The 22,500-nt window shown below is 36.9% G+C and overlaps 2 protein-coding genes across 3 annotated transcripts in view; both read right to left on the bottom strand.

Annotated features, from left to right (window-relative positions):
* Positions 1-1,989, bottom strand: part of LOC144957940 (uncharacterized) — a 2,645-nt gene extending 656 nt beyond the window's left edge. The window contains exons 1-2 of the mRNA XM_078889498.1: positions 1,065-1,989; positions 1-668 (exon numbers count right to left, since the gene is read on the bottom strand). The exon at positions 1-668 is cut by the window's left edge and continues 656 nt beyond it. Coding sequence (XP_078745624.1) covers positions 400-668; positions 1,065-1,605 — 810 coding nt within the window. The 5' untranslated portion in view covers positions 1,606-1,989 and the 3' untranslated portion in view covers positions 1-399. The remainder of the gene's footprint in view (positions 669-1,064) is intronic.
* LOC144958243 (uncharacterized) overlaps positions 1-22,500 on the bottom strand; it is a 177,202-nt gene that overhangs the window by 91,993 nt on the left and 62,709 nt on the right. The window lies entirely within an intron of this gene.

Genomic DNA, 22,500 nt, shown 5'->3' with positions numbered 1-22,500 from the left:
ATGATGATGATGATGATAATGAGGATGATAAATGGATATCCACAGAGAAATAGAGCTGATATAATAATTACTGTGACCTCAGTTTGTTCATCTTCCTTTATCCGACTGCTTCTTCGAATTGAAAATTGAAAATCTCTTCTTAAATATATTGGACAGGCATAGAATAGCCTTTACAGGAACACACACATCGATTGCAAATGTCTCTGCAAAATTGCCAAGAATTACGGCTAATCTTGCCCTACATATTTTTGATTTATTGTTAACAAAGAAACAATATGAAAGGAGTGAAAATTCTAAAAACAACTCGCACAGTGAAGATAAACCATCCCTGTCCCTAGAATTAAAATACTCTGTTAACTCAGAGTTTGGCACAACACACGCTCTGCTTCGTAGTTCCTGCTATTGGAAAAATTTAGAATAGATGGTGAAATCTGCTACATTTTTGGTTTGTCGTGTAATTTTTCCCAGGGTGGACTTAGAAGGGAGATAAAGGTGACCACGTAAAGAAGAATATAGCACTCTTGACCTCGTGGACCACGAAAAAGCAAGAATTAAATCATCTGGAAAGTAAATCCGTTGATTTTTCTGAGCATTCAGGAGCTGAATCTGGCGTTCTATAAATTTCTGGATAGCCTTAGACTTCTCTAATGAGGATTCATTTTCTTCATCTGCAATGAAAAAAAAAGTAGAAGATAATGAAATAGACGATACATGATTGGAAACAATGAATTTTATTTTTAAAATGCATTTCAAAATTTTAATTTCGTGAATCTATAACGAATCAAAAACAACAGCAACACAACAAGGGTAATAGTTCTTCTTATCATCATCATCGTCATCATCATCATCATCATCATCATCATCATCATCATCATCATCATCATCATCATCATCATCATCATCAACATCATTATTATCATTATCATTATTGTTATTATTATTATTATTATTATTATTATTATTATTATTATTATTATTATTATTATTATTATTATTATTATGTTCACGTTGATAATAAAACTGACGCTAACGCATTTAAAAATTAAAATAGTAGGTTAACTCACCTTCTAGTTGGGAGTCCAGTGTGTAGAATCGAAGTATTTCTGTAAGTTCACTCCAACGCTTTAAGGTTCCATCTGAGAAAGTCTGGTGTTGGCTTTGTTTAATTCCAAATAAACCCTCATATTGAATTGACCTGATGCTGTGATCATCGTTCACCTCTTTAACTGTAAAGTAGATACTAAATGAGTGGACCATACCGATCCTAGCACGGCTATGAAGACTAAACTCAGAATCTGAAGACAGTCCAACAACACCATTAGAGGAAATCTCTTGAACAAAATAATCTTTAAAGTTTTTTCCCAACTCATTTTCTGTATTTTCAAGTAAATCTTTCTTAAGAAAAATTGATAACTCATCAATATCCTGAAGCCTGTCTCTAAATTCACTTGTCGAATTTAATGTCTGACGAGATGGTGCTGTTTTTCGCAAACAAGAAGGGGGTATTGTATTTAGCCATTTATTTGGAGGAATAGCAGGTGAAGGATACCTTGATTTCCGTCTCATAGGAGCATCATGATGCCAATGATTGGCACAGATACCCATATAGTCTGCAACATCACTCGAATCGATATTATTTGGCAGTGCACTAATCCATATTTGTCTCTCAATTGGATCCGAATGAAATTTATATATAGTTGTCTTTTCGCCATGTCTATAATTTGAAGTGCAATCAAAAACAACATTTTCGAGACATTTTCGGTTATTATTGATAAAAAAATAATGATAAAATGTTTATTATTTGCTTAAAATGCATTGCCGAATCCATTGTACAGGGAAAATGAGCAATAAACAACGGCAATTCACAACTACAACAAAACTTAATGGTCACTCCATGAAAATGAACAACAGAATAAGGGCGATTCACAACTACAAGTGGTCAATATGTACAAGCAAGACTGAATTCTTAAAAGTGTGACATATGGCACTACTTGACCTAGGTGATGCTAAGTGTGTGTATGTGTGTGTGTGTGTGTGTGTGTGTGTGTGTATGCGCGTGCGTTTTAGTCTTAAAACTCTAGATAGCTTTGGTATGCGTACGAGCGTGTTTGAGTAATGTAATTAATGCCATCTCATGCAGGTAACCGAGGTAACTCAACTCTCGCCCCTTCCCCAGTTCAAAAAAACCATGGGCCTTCCAGATTTTTTTGGCCACGGTCGCTCGAACTGCACGTCTCTAGAGTGCTATGGGTGGTACGTTATATCCGGCCGGTGGATGCTATGATTTTTTAAAACTAAACGCATACTATCAATACCTACTTCATGAAAACAAGTCACCAAAATGGCTTTCTAAAAACAACAACAAAGACCTCAAGGACATCAATTTCGTTCATTCTACATTCTACTTATCATACGTAATACAAATCTTCCACAGACGTCCTGTATGTATTTCATCGAGGTCGAATTACTTTTACCAAAATCCATCATTTCTGACAATGAACTGAGGATCAGTTCATCAACCTTATACTTATAAACAGGTTTTCTACAACAGGTTTTATGTGCCAGTAGGTGTAAGGTGGATGGGTAAGGGATAAGATCTGGTTCTCATGAGCTCGAATGTATCCCCAGGCAGTGGTGCTTGGATGAGAAAATATCAGCTTCCTTTGCCTATAAGCGCTTTGAATTAGGTGTCAGCGAATCACTCAGAAAGCAGTGTCCTGTTAAGATGTGTAACCGCCTTTTTATTATTATTTATTATTATTATTATTATTATTATTATTATTATTATTATTATTATTATTATTATTATTATTATTATTATTATTATCATTATTATTATTATTATCATTATTATTATTACTCTTAGAAATGGGCGAGGGCGTTACATACAGCTTTGAAATCGTTTAATGTCAAAGTTCACGCAGCCTTTATTGACAATAACAATAACAATGGATCAAGTGGATTTACGTAATGTGTCATATTTTGATAAAGTACCTCCAATTGTAAATAAATAAATACCGTATCATACTCGCCATGAACGTCTACTTTACTTAGATGTCGCAAGAACCGCTCACTGTGCTGACAAATCGTCTTCTTAAAGATTTTGGTCAGAAAGTAAGCTTTTACTTGATGGATCGCATCGATTACAATGACCACAAACTTGTCAATAATTCTTTTTAAAACCAGTTAATTGAATGCTTAATTGCTCTGTAAAAATACGCATTTAAAAGTTTGGCTAGAAAATTTGTTCTTCAAATGTCGATCGATTTAAATTAATTACCCTCGTCTTGATAAAAACTTTCAAACATTATGGAACCTCAGAACTCTGAAACATGGGACGTTGCGAGGTCCCTTGTTTGAGAGTTTTTGCAAAGATGTGGGTCAATACTCTTCAACAGTCGTGACGTCACTTCCCCCGTAATGACGCAGAGTAACTTAGCAACTGGCTCTAAACTATCGGAACAATGGCGGACGTCCTTATGAAATACTTCTCAGACGAGCATAAAAGCGTATCCAGAGGAGAAAAACTTTATAAATCTGATCATGTTTTGAATTTTATACATTCTGATCACATGATATGTGAAAAAGTTCTAGCCAGCACGAAGAATAAAAAATACCGATTTTCTTTGTTTAGATCCAAGCTGCTCGTTGCTGGGCGGACGTGACATCAGACTATTGAATCCTATTAAATCGATCGATATAATTTGAAGGACGAGTTTTCTGGCCAAATTTTTAAATACGGGCAGTTCACTGGTTAATAGCTCGATCCATGAATTAAAAATCGTCCGGTCAACGTTTTTAAAAAAAAAGTTATTTTATCGATGTGTACATAAGCACACTGCGTCATTTCATTGTTTTGATGACTGGAATCACTTACACCTTGTAGACAATATGGCGTCGGCATCCATGGCATAAACCACTCGACATTTGAACTTTGACACTGCGAATGCTGAAAATGAGTAAGTATTCCACCTGTCCATCATTGCATGAATGAAGCATGACGAAAGAATATTATCCGATATTGTGGTGGTGAAGAAAAATGTATTATTACGCTGAACCGTGAAAGCAGTGATAGGAGGAAGACATGGCTTTTTTTTTTTAGTCATTAATTTACCTGTTACTGGCAGGACTGTATTTCAGTTGATAATACGATATGAATGAATAATAGGGAAGAAAGGCGTGAAGTCAAAAAATAATGGTTTCAATCTTCATAGAAGTATATATATATATATTATATATATATAAAATATATATATATATATATATATATATATATTTTATATATATAATATATATATATATATATATATACTCACACACACACACATTGTGCAACTGATCCTCTGGTTTCAGAGTGATAGCATCTTGTTTTCTAGTCTAAATAAATACCCGTTGACTATAAAATTAATCCATCCTCGCTCTTTTAGGCCCCGAAATCATAAGAATCTGCCTAAATATCATGCTACTAAAATAGGTAAGCTACCCTTATGATTCATTATAATGTAATCTATTCATCATTAATCCTCCAGAAGATTGGTTACACACTTCTAATGAGTTTTAAACCGGAAGAATAGAAAGTGCTTCGGTAATGGCCCTTGAGCGTGAAGAATGGCGTTCCATGATATTCAAACTCTGTAGGAAGATGGAACTCCGGTAAGTAAGTAAATAAATACATAAATAAACGAATAAAGGAATGAAATGAATAAAATCAGGACGAAGTAAATTGCCGATGCAAACAAACATTTAAAAAACAAATTATTTAACCAAAAACTTGGGATAACAGAGGAATGGATAATGTTGTCACTAGTAATAAAGAAGGACACACGACCCTAAACTAATAATTATATTTGTGATAGAATGATAATATTATCTAAGTCTGTTGGTGACAGACATTTTCCACCTTTATTTTCACAACTGACGGAGCAGGGCACGCGCTTATTGTTTATAGATAACAACACGTTGATACCGAAAAGGATGCATATTATTGATGGTATGCGTTGAGGTAAAATACTCAGAACATACACCAGCCAAATTCAACACACCAACACACAAAATTGTGTGTAAGCTTTAACGTTTATGACTGACATAATTGCGTTAGAACTTATCGCAAAACACGCTTGTCTAAAAATAATAACAAAGAGCTGAGTGACGTCATATTCCTTCCTCCAATAGATAGTTCGAAGATGACGTCACTCAGGTCTTTGTTATTGTTTTTTTGCCATCCGCGTTTATTAGTAATGTTCACTGAACTGTATTAACCTGACTATGAACGTTCATGGATACACACAGTTTTGTGTGTTGGTCCGTTATACTTCCGGATGGCAGTGTTATGAGCTTCTTATCCAAGCGCATACTATCTATAGGTAATATTTAATAGAATAAAAATAACCAGGGCCTCCTAAAAATAGTATCTCGTCTGGTGTCGCCTCACCAGAAACTAAACGCCATGATAAATCAACAAAAACCTGTTTAATTAAGTGATACGACTTCGGTAACATGTAAATAGTTTTCAATGTATTGTATAGATAGAATGCGCTTGGCTAAGAAGTTCACAACATTGCCACCCGGAAGTATAACGGACCAACACACAAAACTGTGTGTAACCATGAACGTTTATAGTCTGGTTAATACAGTTCAGTGAGAATTACTCATAAACGCGGATGTCAAATAACAATAACAATGACCAGATTGACGTCAACTTCGAACTATCTATCGATAGTTCGAAGATGACGTCACTCAAGCCTTTGTTGTTATATTTTGCCATCCGCGTTTGTGAGTTATTCTCACTGAACTGTATTAACCAGACTATAAAAGTTCATGGTTACACACAGTTTTGTGTGTTGGTCCGTTATACTTCCGGATGGCAATATTATGAGCTTCTCAGCCAAGCGCATAATATCTATAGGACAATTTAACTCATCAACACAGTAATAGGATTCAATAGTCGTAACGTCATTTCCTTCCTAATGACGCATGGTAACTTAGCAACACTGCCTCTAAACTATCGGAACAATGGCGGACGCCGTATGAATTATTTCTCCGGCGATCATAAAAGCGTATCCAGAGGAAAAAAAACCCATAAATTTGATCATGTTTTGACTTTTACACATTCTGGTCACAAAACATATGAAAAGTTCTAGCCAGCTTGAAGAATAAAAAGTGATGATTTTCTTTGTTTAGAACCAAGATGGCCGCCGTTGCCGGGCGGCGTGACGTCAGACTACTGAATCCAATTGTGCCAAAAGGTGTTTTCCGTTCGCCACCAAAAAATACCAAAAAATAAGTTATTTGGAAAAACTATGGGTGAAAAAATCGTTTTCGTCCTTGCGGTAACGCGAAAAAGAAGGTCAATTGGATTCAATAGTCTGATGTCACGCGGCCCGGCAATGGCGGCCATCTTGGTTCTAAACAAAGAAAATCATTGCTTTTTATTCTTCAAGCTGGCTAGAATTTTTCATATGTCTCGTGACTAGAATGTGTAAAAGTCAAAACATGATCAAATTTATGTTTTTTTCACCTCTGGATACGCTTTTATGCTCGCCGGAGAAATATTTCATACGGGCGTCCGCCATTGTTCCGATAGTTTAGAGCCAGTGTTGCTAAGTTACCATGCGTCATTAGGAAGGAAGTGACGGTACGACTATTGAATCCTATTACTATCTGACTGTTGAATGATGTAAAATGTGACCCCTCGTCTCAAAACGGTATTAAGTCGGGATTGTAGCCAGAAATATCGTGCTTAAGTTGAGTTTATATGCTTTATAGAGGAGAAGGAATATCATATTTTACTGTGGTAAATACCAACGTATCATATTTATGACCAGTTTAACTATAATTTGACTTTTTAGCATCTGGTCCATTCGAACATAATACCGAGAGAGAGAGAGAGAGAGAGAGAGAGAGAGAGAGAGAGAGAGAGAGAGAGAGAACTCATTTTGGAGAGAATGAGACAGGGATTGTTAAAGGGGAATTTTGCTTAAATTCGATTATTTCTAAAATGACAAACTCTTTATATTTTAATGAGCATTTTTATGACTATGATTATCTGACTGATCTATTTATTTACTTATTTATATACTTATTCACCTACTTATTTATCAATTTATCTATTTTTATGTTTTCATTTATATACGTATTTATTTATTGATTTATTCATTTACATATTTTTAAATATTTCAATTTTAATTCATTCGATTTACTTATATATTTCTACAATCGCACATTAAGGCCGGGGGGGGGGGGGGGGGGGGGGGGGTCTGCTACTGCTGCTGTTTGTTGTTGGACGCGGGAATCTCGTAATAATTCCTTTTCTATCAATGTCTCTTATCTAAAATGGTTCTGATGCGTTACATTATACAGAAATTTGATCGAATTCCCATTTACATCGTGAGTATAAGAATTCTGTCAGAACCAATATTTCTAAGATTACAAAGGGGCAAGACCCGAATGAGGGCCAATAACTCTTAACTCGTGGAAGCCATCTTGGATGGGATGTGTTTATTGAGAGAAGATTGGGGGGAGTGGCTAGGGACAAGGTAATTCGAAACACAGGAGAGAACTTAACCTGGGCTCATAGGTGAAACACAAGAAGATAAGACCTATTTGCTGAACGGGAAGGTCCTGGTATGGACGTCATGACATTGGAGGTAAAACAAAGAAACCAGAAGATTCGTTTCTGAATCTCATTGGGTTGCTGATACTAAGAAACCAAACGATTCGTTTCTGAATCTCATTGGGTTGCTGATACTAAGAAACCAAACGATTCGTTTCTGAATCTCATTGGGTTCCTTATAATGAGTTATAACTTTCATCGAACCCCCACCAACGCTCTTCCCCCTCCAATATATATCCATATCTCTCTATCTCTCTCTTCACCCCCCCCCTCTCTCTCTCTCTATCTCTCTATCTCTCTCTCTCTCCCCTCTCTCTCTCTCTCTCTAACTTTCTTTCTCCCCCACCCTCTCTCTATCTATCTATCTATCTCTCTCTCTTCACCCCCCCCCCTTCTCTCTCTCTCTCTCTCTCTCTCTCTCTCTCTCTCTCTCTCTATCTCTCTCTCTCTCTCAATTTAAAAACATACCAACTACCCCCATATATCTATTTATATAATCTACACTTATCTATCGGTAGTTATCCATCCCTATAGATATAGTTATGACGAAATTGACGTCACTCAGCTCTCTGTTATTGTTATTAGCCAAACATGTTTATGTGTGGTTAGTTCACACTAAATTGTACCAATCGGACTATAAACATTCGACGTTACACTAGATAGTTGTGTGTTGGTAGGTTATATCCGGCTGGCGAATGTTGTGATGTGTTTTTAGTTTAAAACACAAAACCATTCAATCGATCTATCTATTTATCTATCTATCTATCTATCTATCTATCTATCTATCTATCTATCTATCTATCTATCTATCTATTATTATTATTATCTATTATCTATATATCTATCTATCTATCTAAGAATATATCTATCTATCTATCTATCTATCTATCTATCTATCTATCTATCTATCTATCTATCTATCTATCTATCTATCTACCCACCTACCTATCTTTTTATTTCTGTTCCTCACCCCCTTTCACTCACTCCACAATCAATCCACCAAAAACTGTTTCCTCACTCAATGAATGATGCCATTAATAAAACATGAAATGACTGGCTTTGCTTTTGTTTTGTTTTGTTTTTTTGTTTTTTTTTTTTTTGTTTGTTTTTCGTAGTCAGTATGTCGTGGGTCGCGCGTCGCGGATGTGGTGTTTTATCCGAGGGAAGGAGAAAACAGCTCATCAACTCATTGCGGGCTTTGTTTTGTTGGCCACACTCTTTCCTCAGCCCAGGGCGATAACTGCTCCCTCTGTACAAAACACCCCAGTCACAAAAGTCACTCACTTGGAACAATGGACTCCACAAAAGACATGGAGGTTAAAGAGATGGAATTAATGATGGGCCACACCGAGATATTAAGGGGGGGGGGGGGGGGGGGGGGGGGGGATGAGGGTGCGAAGAGAGGGAATGGGGTGATGTCCGGGAAGGGTGACAAAAATTATTAAAATAATAGTAGTAATAAAGATATTTTTTTAAAAGGGTGTATTTATTATTATTTTTCAAAAACAACCCTCCTCCCCCCCCTCCCCCCCCCCCCCCAAAAAAAAAACAAAAAACAAAACAGAAACGGTTAAAGATAACAAGCAAATTTCAAGACGGACCTGGAAATGGGTGAAACATAATATATTTCTCTGTAAATACTGATTGATTTTCACTTTTTGCACCTGAGCTGCAAAGAACATAGTGCTGGGATGTTTTGAAAAGGAGAAGGAGGGGTGTGTGGAGGTAAATTGTGTGTGTGTGTGTGTGTGTGTGTGTGTGTTGGAAGGGGGGGGGGTGCGCGCACACGATATAAATCTCGCCGACTCCAAACAACATCCCAATACTCCATTAGGTCAAGTTTCATTATTGGTAAAACGAGATAAAATAAAGAAGTGGAGAGAGAGAGAGAGAGAGAGAGAGAGAGAGAGAGAGAGAGAGAGAGAGAGAATGAGAGAGAATAATCAGGAGTGTTAGCTTTCTTGCGACCAAAATAAAAATATATAAAAAGAACTGATATAACTGATTTTACATTAATTCTTTTAAATCAATAATATAATAACTTAAAACCAACAACATCAAAACAACAAACAAAACAAAACAAAAACAAACAAAAAAAAACAAAAAAAAAAAACAACAGCCAATAAATACAACATTGAATCAATTTGAAAAAATTAAAGAGAGAGAGAGAGAGAGAAAAAAAAAAAGAAGAAGCAAATGAGAGAAAGTTTAGGAGGTGATGCGATAATCGAGACGAGACGGGATGATTACTAACTATTTTAACAAAACAAAAAAAGAGTGAAATAAATTCAAGAACAGTGAAAAATGAATAAGGAAAAAAAATGAATCTATTTTTTTTTCTTTAAAGGGGGGAATAAAAAAGAATTTGGCGAGTGGGGGGAGGTGGAGGGAGACTTGAAAGAGAGACAAAACATTCAGGGTGTTAAAAAATAAAGAAGGGGGGCGAGGAAACAGTAGAAAACAATGGACGCCTGTCTCTCCTCAGTGTGCCCGGAACAAAACGCCCCCTACGCGGATCCGCCCTTGTATTTTATTTATTAAAAAAAAAGAAGAAGAAGAAAAAAAAGGCACAAGGGGTTGTAGTCGTCGTTGTCAAGGGGGTGAATTGTGAATTCAGAACTGGGTGTATAAGGAATTAGGAAACATGCCCCCGAGGTCTGGAAGTGGAAGATGGGGGAAACTCGCGTGCCTCCTGGATCGGGTTTCGAACCGGGAGCTCCCCTCGGGCACGAGCCTGTCACAGAGAATGGGGTCAGAGGTGACAGGGAGTTAGTAGGAAAGAGGAAGCCGAGTTCCTCCCCAAACGAGAGTGGAGAGTTTCTCTTTAAGATTGTCAGGCTCAGCCGATGCGATTCACACGTCGGGTGTGAATTTAGGAAAGTGGAGTGAGGAAAAGATTTTTTTTTAAGAAGGGGGGGGGGGGGGGAGGGAGAGAGAGAGAGAGAGAGAGAGAGAGAGAGGAGAGAGAGGAGAGAGAGAGAGAGAGAGAGAGAGAGCGAGAGTGTGTGTGTAAAAACAAAAAAATCACAAGAAAGAAATGGTTGAAAGAGAGAGAAAAAAAAAAAAACTCAGCATAAGAAAACAAACGCTTTGACTTAGAGAGGACAGTGATCAGCGACATCTATAGTCCTAGACAGTGATACAAATGAACAACTTCAATTCGAGTTAATTTAAAAGAACAAGGACGTGGTATTGGAACAATCACAGCCTGGTCCATAATTCTCCAATTTGTACTTACTAAGTTCAATTCAATTTCTTGTAAAGAATTTTAAAAAATGATAAAGGAAGTAAATAAGTAAATAAATCGTCTGTGTAGCAACCAAATTTTATATAGAAGGTATATAAATATTTGGAATAGAAAAATAGAGCAGATTGTGTAGTTTATATCCTTCTATCAAAACCAGGATTTAAATACGAATTTACCAAATCCTGGGCTTCACATCTTTGTCATTTTGGTGTGAATTGAATTTAGCGGGGTGGATGAAGATGATGCCACAACTGGACAAACTAAAGTGCAATCTGACAGGGGAAAATCAACATAATATTATTATCCTGTTGATTTGTTGATGTTATAGTTATAGTTATAGTTATAGTTATAGTTATAGTTATACAGCTTGACACGATTAAGAAAACCATATAAATGTAAGGTTATTTTACGTCCGGGAAAGAACGAATTATCTAGAACCAACAAAGACTTTCCATACCGCACTCTTAACTTCCCTGATACCAGGATATAAAGCAACAATATAGATGGGCATTATTATGTATCAGACTGAATCGTCCCGTACATTATAGCGGGCTGAATTTCTTGAGTTGCAGTATGACACTTATTGTCCTCAGAATGGTAGGTCCAGGGTTCGAGTTCTCGTTCACTTCCCTGATACTGATACCATACCAGGATATAAAGCAACAGTATAGATGGGTATCATTATGCATCAGACTCACTCGTCCCATACATTATGGCGAGCTGAATACGCTTCAACAGCCATGACGTCACTTCCCTCGTAATGACGCATGGTAACTTAGTAACTTGCTCTAAACTATCGGAACAATGGTGGACGTCCTTATGAAATTATATTTCTCCGACGAGCATAAGAGTGTATCCAGAGGAGAACAACATTATAAATCTGATCGTGTTTTGACCTTTTATACTTTTTTATCACATGATTTATGAAAAGTTCTATCCAGCATGAAGAATAAAAAGTACCGATTTTCTTTGTTTAAAACCAGGCTGCTCGCCGTTTCTGGACGACGTGACGTCAGCCAATTACTTGAGGTCTTGTAGTATGACACTTATTGTCGTCAGACTGGTAGGTCCAGGATTCGACTTCCGCTCTGAGCAAAAGTAAAGTTGAGTCCTTGCAAATATATGGCTCTTTACTCACATTCTCTCATCGTACTCAAATCTAAATTGAGTACCTCGTCGTTAACAGTCTGTGTCTGTGTCTGTTGTCTCCATCGAAACAAAAGTATAATATGTATCGCCTTACATGCGTTATCTATGGCACCGTCCTACAAGTGTCGATGTTGTCTAGAAATCCCCCTGTAAAGCGCTTTCAGCATGTTTTGTGGATATAACAATAACAATAATTGCCTATTTGGACAATAAAGATTATTATTATTATCATTATCATGATTATTATTATTATTATTATTATTATTATTATTATTATTATTATTATTATTATTATTATTATTATTATTATTATTATTATTATTATTATTATTATTATTATTATTATCATTATCATCATCATCATCATCATCATCATCATTATTATTATTATTATTATTATTATTATTATTATTATTATTATTATTATTATTATTAAATTGCGCTACACAAATGCTCTCATCTTTAACGACCTTTGTGGCACGCCTCAGCCTCATTTCCCAAAGGTAAAGATAACTTGACAGACTCCTGATCTGTCCATTATCAATCAGGATGAGGACAAATCTGCATAATCTTCATGATGAGTAAATAAATACCATGTTATTTCCCCCCATTCATTGATAACCTGGTCATAATTATACAACATGATTACCATTCCAGTCCCAACGTTTTTAACTCACTCAACCCTAACACCGACTATATCCGTTGTTTACCCGGGGTTACTTTTACCCCATGCCTAATTATTACATTTTTCTAAGACAAAATATAGGCGCAGTATCAAAGCTAATATTTTTAGTTTTTACATGTTAATGACAGCTGAATAAAACTATCTATGTACATGCTTATTTTTAATACAATTTTTTTCCAATTTTGAAAAGTAGCAAAAATCTCTAGGATTGAGTGAGTTAACCATTACATGTCCGTCATGTCTCCGGTTACTCGTGAAAAGTGAAAAAAAGAAGAAGAAAATACGATAAACGGGGGCTTGTCGTACGCCTCGGGGATTAGTTGATGAAGGATAATCTCTTAGGATTATCGGTAATCATCCAGACATCCACACGAGTTGGCACGAGGAGGCAACACTTTCTCCTAAAGATGAGGCACGGGCGACATATGATAAGAGAGAGTGAGGAAATGTTAAAATCTGACACTTTTAATAACAAAAAATAAACGATTGAGACTCATACTCAAACCAGGAATTCGAAACGGATAACCGTCTCCCGGCATGCTGCTTTATATCTATTAGACTGAGAATTAATACATAAAATATGAAATAGTGTGCATTCTTAGACGAGCCAAGTAGATTAGGCACTATACAATAAAATAGACGACCCTGGTTTGAACTCCACTTTCGGCATCTCGTTTTGTTTCTTGGGTAAGAAATTCAACCCGCGGCACAATATTGCGGCTAAAGCCATCATAATTTGATGACAGAATCCGGGATGCGGTGGGCAAAAGGAATTCTTTAATTCTAATCTTTATCTATCGATTGCATTTGATGACTGTTAGTTACTTATCCGAACAAGCGACAACCTGAGCTATAGCCTTTCGTTATTGTGCCATGACGTAGAAGTTGGACGTCTTTTGTAGTTCTTTTGATGACTGTTAAAAGAGGTCATTTTGGCCATCTACAGTAACCTTCACGAATAATTGCTTTCTTCTTACAGAAAATATTAAGAGTAAAAGTGACTCACGACATGTCGTATTATTGACTTCGCGAAGTCCGAGGTTTGAGCGATTTTGCCAAGAGGAGAATCATTTTCATCGATGGATGTTTGAAGGATGAGTTTTCGGGCCAAAATTTTAAATACGCATTTTTTCTAGAATACGACAGCAATTTCCATATCAATTTCCATCACGGGTTAAAGCATTCACAACAGTCTTTAAAACATACCATCCGATCCAATTTTCTACTCAAGTTAGTGATAGATTTAATTTCCTCCCTTTCTTCGAAATCCTCCATCAGCTGTATAGATATCATTTAATCTTTAAAACTATTTCGCGGATTTCCAATAACCCACGGCGTTAAGTCCGAGCACGCAACACTTTCACTGAGAACCAGTCAGGCAAAAAGGAGAGAAGGGTGTTCCTTTCCATTTCTGGTGTCGGCCCGGAGACATATGAAACTTGGGGCCGTGTGCTGGCAATCTGGTCCACTGACATGGATATGGACGTGTCGTTGTTTTATTCAAATAGGAAATAACCATAAATTCAGATTTAGGCGTATCTCTCTCTCTCTCTCTCTCTCTCTCTCTCTCTCTCTCTCTCTCTCTCTCTCTCTCTCTCTCTCTCTCTCTCTCTCTCTCTCTCTCTCTCTTATCCCCCCTCTCTCTCTCTCTCCTCTCTCTCTCCCTCTCTCTCTCTCTTATCCCTCTCTCTCTTCTCTCTCTCTCTCTATCTCCCTATCTTTATATCTCTCCTCTCTCTCTCTCCCTCCCTCCCTCCTTCCCGTTATCTCACTCTCTCTCACACATATACATACACATACACACACACACATATATATATATATATATATATATATATACACACAAACGAACACTTTAAACGGTAATTTATATATTAATTTGCATGTAACAATGATTTCTGAAATAATAATATTACATAATATTTAAATACATAGTGGTTAATCTCATTCAATAATAACGAAAAAATTCGGGATATTGAATGAGTTCGGGTGTATCTACATTAAAGACGTAAAAGAGAAAAGTTTCAATCCAGATTTAAAAATTGTTAAGGATTCTGAGCATCTGAGAAGTTGTGATCGGAAAAGTTGGGTGCCGAAAAGTTAAATATTAATATCAAACACGCATTTTTTCTTGATGGTTGGTAACGCGTAAATGAATGGGTGGAGATGCAGTATATATATTACCTTTGGTAAGATAAGATTCAGACCAAAAATAGGAAAGATAAGACAAAAGAACTCCTACTTTTGCAAACGGATAGAATAATCTCATGTCTCTTTGGTTGTTTACCTACAGTTACTTCCCGTAACTATATTATTATGGGATAGTAGAAAACCAGCAAAATTTTGGACATTTTCCCGTTTTCCCTTTTCTTTTTTCATTCTTTTAAACCAAGAGCGCACGTCTTAAATTTAGAGAAAATAACCCTACAAAGTAAATAAATGGAAATGATATAAATCGTATATACCATACAACTTCTATACATATTCACACATATCACGCCATGTTTTCGGGATTTGGCATAAAAATGCCAAAGATGCAACCCTGTCTATATTGTCACCCGCAGAAACAGATCAGGTGTTCCAGGTGAGGGTTGGTGCGATATCTCAGGCAGGGCGTAGACAGAATTGTGCCAGACAGAGGGGAGATAACAATACAGAGATTCCTAGTGACGGTACGGGCGTGTATCTCCTATTCCCCGATTTATTTACCTGGCTGGGGTTATGGCCCAGGTCTTAATTGGTGAGTCATTAGCAAATTGGGTAAACATTTACCTGGTCTTTATCTCTGGGAGAGTCTCTCTCTCTCTCTCTCTCTCTCTCTCTCTCTCTCTCTCTCTCTATCTATCTATCTATCTATCTATCTCTCTCTCTATCTCTCTCTATCTATCTATCTCGTGTGTGTGTGTGTGTGTGTGTGTGTGTGTGTGTGATGCCGAGCATATGCGTTACCATTACATTTGAAGTGATTAAAACAATTGGCAACAAAAAGTCATAGATAGTCTTCTCGTGGCTTAATGATATAGATAAAAATACTCGGAATATACAAAGTTTTCTATTCGGTCAGCGTGGAGGCTTCAATCAAAACATCGGTAACAGACAAATAAAAGATAACTACGTACTATAACCAGTAAGACGATGATGTGGACGACATAATTCAAATTCTGTCTGAAAGGAACACTATCGAATACACTAATCGTTTCAACGAACTCAAACAGAATAATAATGTACGAGATATGAAAGAATGAATGACCTTGAAGACACTGGTCGTAACATTCTTGGGAGAATGAATTGACGTCATTAATTGCACAAAGGACGCCGTTTCCTCTTACTTCAAGGCGGGAAACCCAAAGGTATTGCCATGAGATCTGAATGTATTCCAATATTTATCAAGGTAAGCATTCATCACTACTATCAGGCATCAACATTTCTTATCACACGTCAAGTCTCTCTCACCTGAATGCCTTGGCGAGTCCAGACAAGGAGTCCTTTTGTCTCCAATCCTGTCCGTCAATATCCCACGATTCAATTACCTAGACAACTTATCGCTCATGAACCTTTGTCGACAATCGTTTCCTGTTTTGTAGCTCAAAGTAGCAGACGCTATTTTGAGATTAATTTACTATCATTCCAATGGAATGTTAGTCAAGGACCTATCGGCTATGTGGTCTAGAGTGGTATGACACTCGCTTTCGGATCGGAAGGTCCTGTGTTCGAGCCTCGCTCGGCGCATAGTTGAGTCCTTGGAAAATGCACTTTACTCATATTCTCTCACCGTACTCAGGTGTAAAATGAGTACCTGGTCGTCAACAGCTCGTCTCTGTCGTAAAAATTGTAATATCGCCTAACAGGCGTAATGTCTCGTTCTACATGTTACGTGTTGCTGTTGGTCAGGTCAAGGACCCTTTGTAAAGTGCTTTGAGCACGTTTAGAGGATATTGCGCTATATAAAAGCTTCATTTTTAAAAAATCAATTCCCAACAGCGTATCGCTCATGAACCTTTGTTTTGTAGCTCAAAGTGCAAGACGCTGTTTTCAGATTAATTTACTATCATTTCAATGGAATGTTAGTCAAGGACCTACTATCATTCGCACACTTCGAAGAACGATAACCCTTCAGACCATCTTCTGATTCAAGTTGAGATACCATTTCTACATTTTAATATCGTGGAGTATGCGACACCCCATATCATAGAAAAAACTCTCAAGCGTGCGAAGTCCCAGGTTTGAGAGATTTTTTTGTGCCAAGATGAGGGTCCTTTTTTTTTTGTTGTTGTGTGTTTGCTTGTTTTTTGTTTTGTTTTTTGTTGTGACCAATTCCTTTTTCTTGTCATCTCCAGTGTCGCCAGATTCAAATGGCGAATGAACAAAGAATGATGAAGTGTGGTGAACAATGTATGTAAACTCAAGGTGGAAAGGGAATGGTATGGGATCAAATCAAAAAAATATTATGTTGCTTAGTCAGTGCCCTCAAAGTTTGCAATGATGTGGTAGGTAAAAGATGCGGAAGAGTGAGGGAGGGGAGGGTATTGAGCTTTTTTGAGCTTTTTTATATAGCGCAATATCCACTAAATGTGCTCAAAGCGCTTTACAGGGGGTACAAGAGGAAGATAGAGAAACAAGAAATAGAAATAGAAATAGAGAGAGAGAGCGAGAGAAAGAGAGAGAGAGAGAGAGAGAGAGAGAGAGAGAGAGAGAGAGAGAGAGATTGGGGGGGGGGGGGGGGAGGAGAGAGAGGGGATTATTCAGCCAAAAAAAAAAAAAAAAAGAAAATCATCAGACATTCTTATCACCTGACTGACTCACCTGGCCGTGTTTAGTACACATCACAGACACAAGGAATCTCTTTGTGCTGATTATACCATCAACCTTTCATCTATTATTTCCTTTCAACTTTTGGGGGGGGGGGGGGGGGGGTTTCTTTTTTTTTTTTTTTTTTTTTGTTGTTTTTTTTTGGGGGGGTGGGGGGGGGGGTTCATGAAATTTCATTCTTTTTTTTTCCATTTTCATAATATATTGCACCTTTACACACTTGCACGTATCAATTTAATTTAATAGTAAGTTTGATTGTTATTATTATTATTTTTTTAAATCATAAATTCTCTCATTCCTTATGTGGTTATACCATCATCCTTTCACCTATTATTTCCTTTCAACTTTTTGGGGTTTCTTCTTTGGTTCATCAAATTTCATTCTTTCTCCATATTCACAATATATTGCACCTTTACAACCCTTCCCCCCCCCCCCCCTCCCCAGTACAAACTTGCACGACATATCAGTCTTTAAATTACCCTTTAATTTAACAGTAAGATTGATTATTATTATTTTTTTAAATCATAAATTCTCTCATTCCTTATGTGGTTATACCATCATCCTTTCACCTATTATTTCCTTTCAACTTTTTGGGGTTTCTTCTTTGTCATAAATTTCATTCTTTCCATATTCACAATATTATGCACCTTCAACCCCCCCCCCCCCCCCCCCCCCCAGTACACACTTGCACGTATCAGTCTTTAAATTACCCTTTAATTCAATAGTATGACTGATTATTATTATTTTTTAGAATCATAAATTCTCTCATTATTTATGTGGTTAAAACAGCAGACATGTTTTCACCAAGAGAGCAATAACAGTAGCGACGTGAATATAGGCCCCTGATGTTGTTGTTCTATTCGTGGAAACAGTTATTAATTAGACTGAAGTTGACGTCACTCGAGTCTTTCTTATTATTGTTTTTGCCATCCGCGTTTATGAGTAATTCTCACTAAACTGTATAAAGCAGCCTATAAACGTTTGGGATCACACACAGTTTTGTGTGTTGGTCCGTTATATTATTTCCGGATGGCAATGTTGTGAGCTTCTGGCCAAGCGCACACTACCTATAGATAGTATGTGCTTGACTTAGAAGCTCATAACATTGCCATCCGGAAGTATAACGGACCAAAACACAAAACTGTGTGTATCCATGAACGTTTATAGTCGGGTTAATACAATTCAGTGAGGATTACTCATAAACGCGGATGGCAAAAAACAATAAGAAAGACATGTGTGACGTCATCTTCAAACTATCTATGGTAAAACTAAAATGGAAGTTTTAAGCTTATAATATTGAAGTCGAAACCCGCGTACATGAGGTTAACCTGGCCTCTAATTCTAATTCCCAACGGAAACAATAATTCAATTATATTCTAATTCGGATGAAGAGGTATACCAGCACAAGCTAAGAGTAGTTTTATTAGTATTTATCATCATGTCTGCCTATTTTTTCCTGAAAACCACCCAGGTAATATTAACCAGGTGCAAAGGTGTGTCCCTATTATTAAATTACGAGGCTAGAGCTGAAGATGTTTAATTATCGTGTCTGAAACAGAAAAATAAATATCAGTGCAAAGTGCACTTGTTAAGAGGAAATGAAAAACACTTCAGCTTTAAAAAGATTTTACGTAACTCCTACTTCTTTATCAATCTGGTGTCCTTTGTGACCTAACTTTTCAGTTTCCCCGTATTATTGTACTTGTCGTAAAAGTTGTGCCAGTTTTCTTACTGGTTGAAATAAAAACTTGAACACAAATATATGACCTTTATTCATTAAATAATATGTTTAATATTTTTATTTATTTATTTATTCATACATTTTTTCATTCATTCATTCACTTATTTATCTAATTATTTATTTATTTATCTAATTATTTATTTATTTATTTATTGTTTATTTATTTATTTATTTATTTATTTATTTATTTATTTATTTATTCATTCATTCAATTATTCATTCTTCTAATTATATATTGTCATTGTGAGTCCCACTTTTTTTTTGTATGATCTTGTCGGCCAAGATAAGTACTGTAATTTTGTTTTGCATTTATTGCTTCATTAAATAATTAATCATTCTATTAGATATTTTATTCGAATCGAATAGCACTGATATTATTACATAGATAGATAAAGTAAAATTGACTCACGCCAATAAGGACTTAATATCAATCAGAGATATTTTAACTTCACCCTAGTCACACCACTCACATTCCTGTTATATCAACAAACACACAAACAAACAAACAATCTACCATGATGCTGTTTTCCTTTCAGAAATCGATTAAGTATTCGGTTTGGTTTTGGTGATTTCGTGACGGTTGACAAATCAAATTTTACACACTCACGAAAAACTTGAAACACTCACGGAAACACGTATACAAATGGTTAAATTTTTTTTTTTTAACAGAAACGCAGTTGTTTTGTTGGAGATTTTTGGGGTATTTTTTTTAGGTTGGGGGGGGGGGAGGTTTTTTTCTCTATACATAATTTTTTGGGGGGGGGGGGTTGGGGGAGGGAGGAATAGGCTGGGACGGAGGTTGGGGAGGGGTTTTTCTATCTATATATTTTTTTAATTTGTTGTATTGTTTTAGGGGCATAATGTCGGGGTCAAAATGGCATGCAAAATGTCGACACACACGGCGTCCCTTATCATCAAAGTCAAAAGTGTTGATGGGCTGACATGATAATCAGTCTACGCTCTTCGGAGTCTTCCGTTTGGTCTCGGGGAGTCCACCCTATCCCCCTTCCACCCCACCCTACCCCCTACCCCCCGTTCAAAAAATATTTCATAGGACCAGGAAACTCTCGAGTCCACCGAACGGAAATTCATTACTTTTAATGAGAACATCATTATTTTCATGAGATTCGAGACGGAGATTATATTCGTGTGCTGGAGTCCAGAGAAAGAAAAATAAAAACAACCAATGGAAAAATATGAGTCGAAAAGATTGAAGTAAACATAAATAAATTAAATAAATAAACAAAATAAACAAATGAATAAAAAAAATAGATCAATAAAAAATTAATTAAGTAATTAATTAATCAAACAATCGTTACAAAAAATTGTGAGTGAACTCGTTTTAATTTCGTTGTTTTCGTCGAGGGGGGGGGGGGGTGGGTCTCTTGTCCCCCCACCCCCTACCCGTCATCTAAGACAAAGTATGAAAGGCTATTTGAGTGTGTGCACCAATATAAGATTATTTATTTAAATGTTATTTATGGGCCCATTTCCTGACTGTCAAGAACCGTTGCTACTAACATAATATAATTTACTCACTCTCGACTCACAATAATATTGTATTTAGCCATAAAATAATAGTAATAAAAATAAAAGGCACCAGGTTGCAAAATAATATTTTTAATGAGAGAGAGAGAGAGAGAGAGAGAGAGAGAGAGAGAGAGAGAGAGGGGGGGGGGGGGGAAAATTTACTCAAACATCACTAGTTATAAACGTTCAAGCGCCGATAGGTGGACATGCGGAAAGGAGGGTTTTGTGTGTGTGTGTGTGTGTGTGTGTGTGTGTGTGTGTATGTGTGTGTATCAACAGTGAGCATGACGACGCGTGCGTGTGACAGGTCAGCCGTCCGTCCATCCACCATGTACGTGCGAGGAGTCACTCACTGCCTGGCTTCTCTACTACTAGCTTTAAACGAACTGTCAGTAATAGTAGCTTTTTATTGTCGTTTTTTCGTGTTTCTTTTTTTGCTGTTGTTATTGTTGTTGTTGATATCTCCCCTGTCACGTGGCACGTGATCTTGTATCTGTCTATCTGAATCCGAATCGTTATCTGTTTCTCTGGATCTGTGTGTATTTTCTACTGGGCCGGGTCGAATCTGACAGACCATCCACGCCTATTTCAGCCTATCAAAAGACATGGGCGTTATCACTGAAAGATGATAAACTCTCAACTCACATCGATCTGTTACATTATAGTCAAAAGCTTTTTTTTTCCCCTCATTCTTTTTTCTTTTTCTTTTCTTTCTTTCTTTCCTTTTTTTTTAAAAAAACTTTTCTGTCATTTCCGTCAACGATGCGCCGATAGTACGCCCTAACTTGAGGACTTCTATTAATATTATTTATAATAAATATCGAACCAGACAGGACTATAAAACGGGTCTAATGTGCCAAGGGAGATAAATGGATGTTTTTTGTAAGTATTGTTCTCAACAATAATTTGTCATTGGGAGAGAGAGAGAGAGAGAGAGAGAGAGAGAGAGAGAGAGAGAGAGAGAGAGAGAGAGAGAGAGAGAGAGAGTGAGAGCCTACAAGAGACAATAATAAAAAGGTATATGAACATGAGATTGAGAGGAGAGAGAGAGAGAGAGAGAGAGAGAGAGAGAGAGAGAGATGGGGAGATGGAGAGAGAGATGGAGATGGAGAGAGAGTAAAAAAGAAAAGAGAAAGAGAGAAAGAGAGAGAGAGAGAGAGAGAGAGAGAGAGAGAGAGAGAGTATAGATAGTATGCAGATGACGTCACTCAGGCCTTTGTTATTGTTTTTGCCATCCGCGTTTGTGAGTTGTTCTCACTAAACTGTATTAACCAGACTATAAAAGTTCATGGTTACACAGAGTTTGTGTGTTGGTCCGTTATACTTCCGGATGGCAATGTTGTGAACTCCTAGGCCAAGCGCATTCTATCTATACAAGACAAATTGTAACCAAGACGTTATGCGACAAAGGGAACTATAAATCCGTTGACATGACAAAGTAATCTCAACGAAGGAATAGAGAAGGGAGAACGAGAGCCAGTGGAATCAGATTATCGCCTATGGACTCACACCAAGGGGTCAAGGGTTCATACCCAGGCTGGCCAATGTTGTGTGGGATTTTCTTCAGGTGGTGAAAGTGAAAATTATGACTATCGATTCTCTCACCATCGACCTCCTCTTCCACCCCCCCCCCCCCCTTCCATCTTCCCCATATTCTCTTCCCCTCTCCCACAATCTCCTACCCTTAATCGAACAGTCAAAGTCAAATGGTGAGAGATTTGTCGAGA

Source organism: Berghia stephanieae, chromosome 12 (assembly GCF_034508935.2).
Source record: "Berghia stephanieae isolate SIO BIC M18660-M18661 chromosome 12, UCSD_Bste_1.3, whole genome shotgun sequence".
Lineage (NCBI taxonomy): Eukaryota > Metazoa > Mollusca > Gastropoda > Nudibranchia > Aeolidiidae > Berghia > Berghia stephanieae.
Note: the sequence above shows the minus strand (reverse complement) of the source record. Positions and strands in the feature narration are given on the sequence as shown.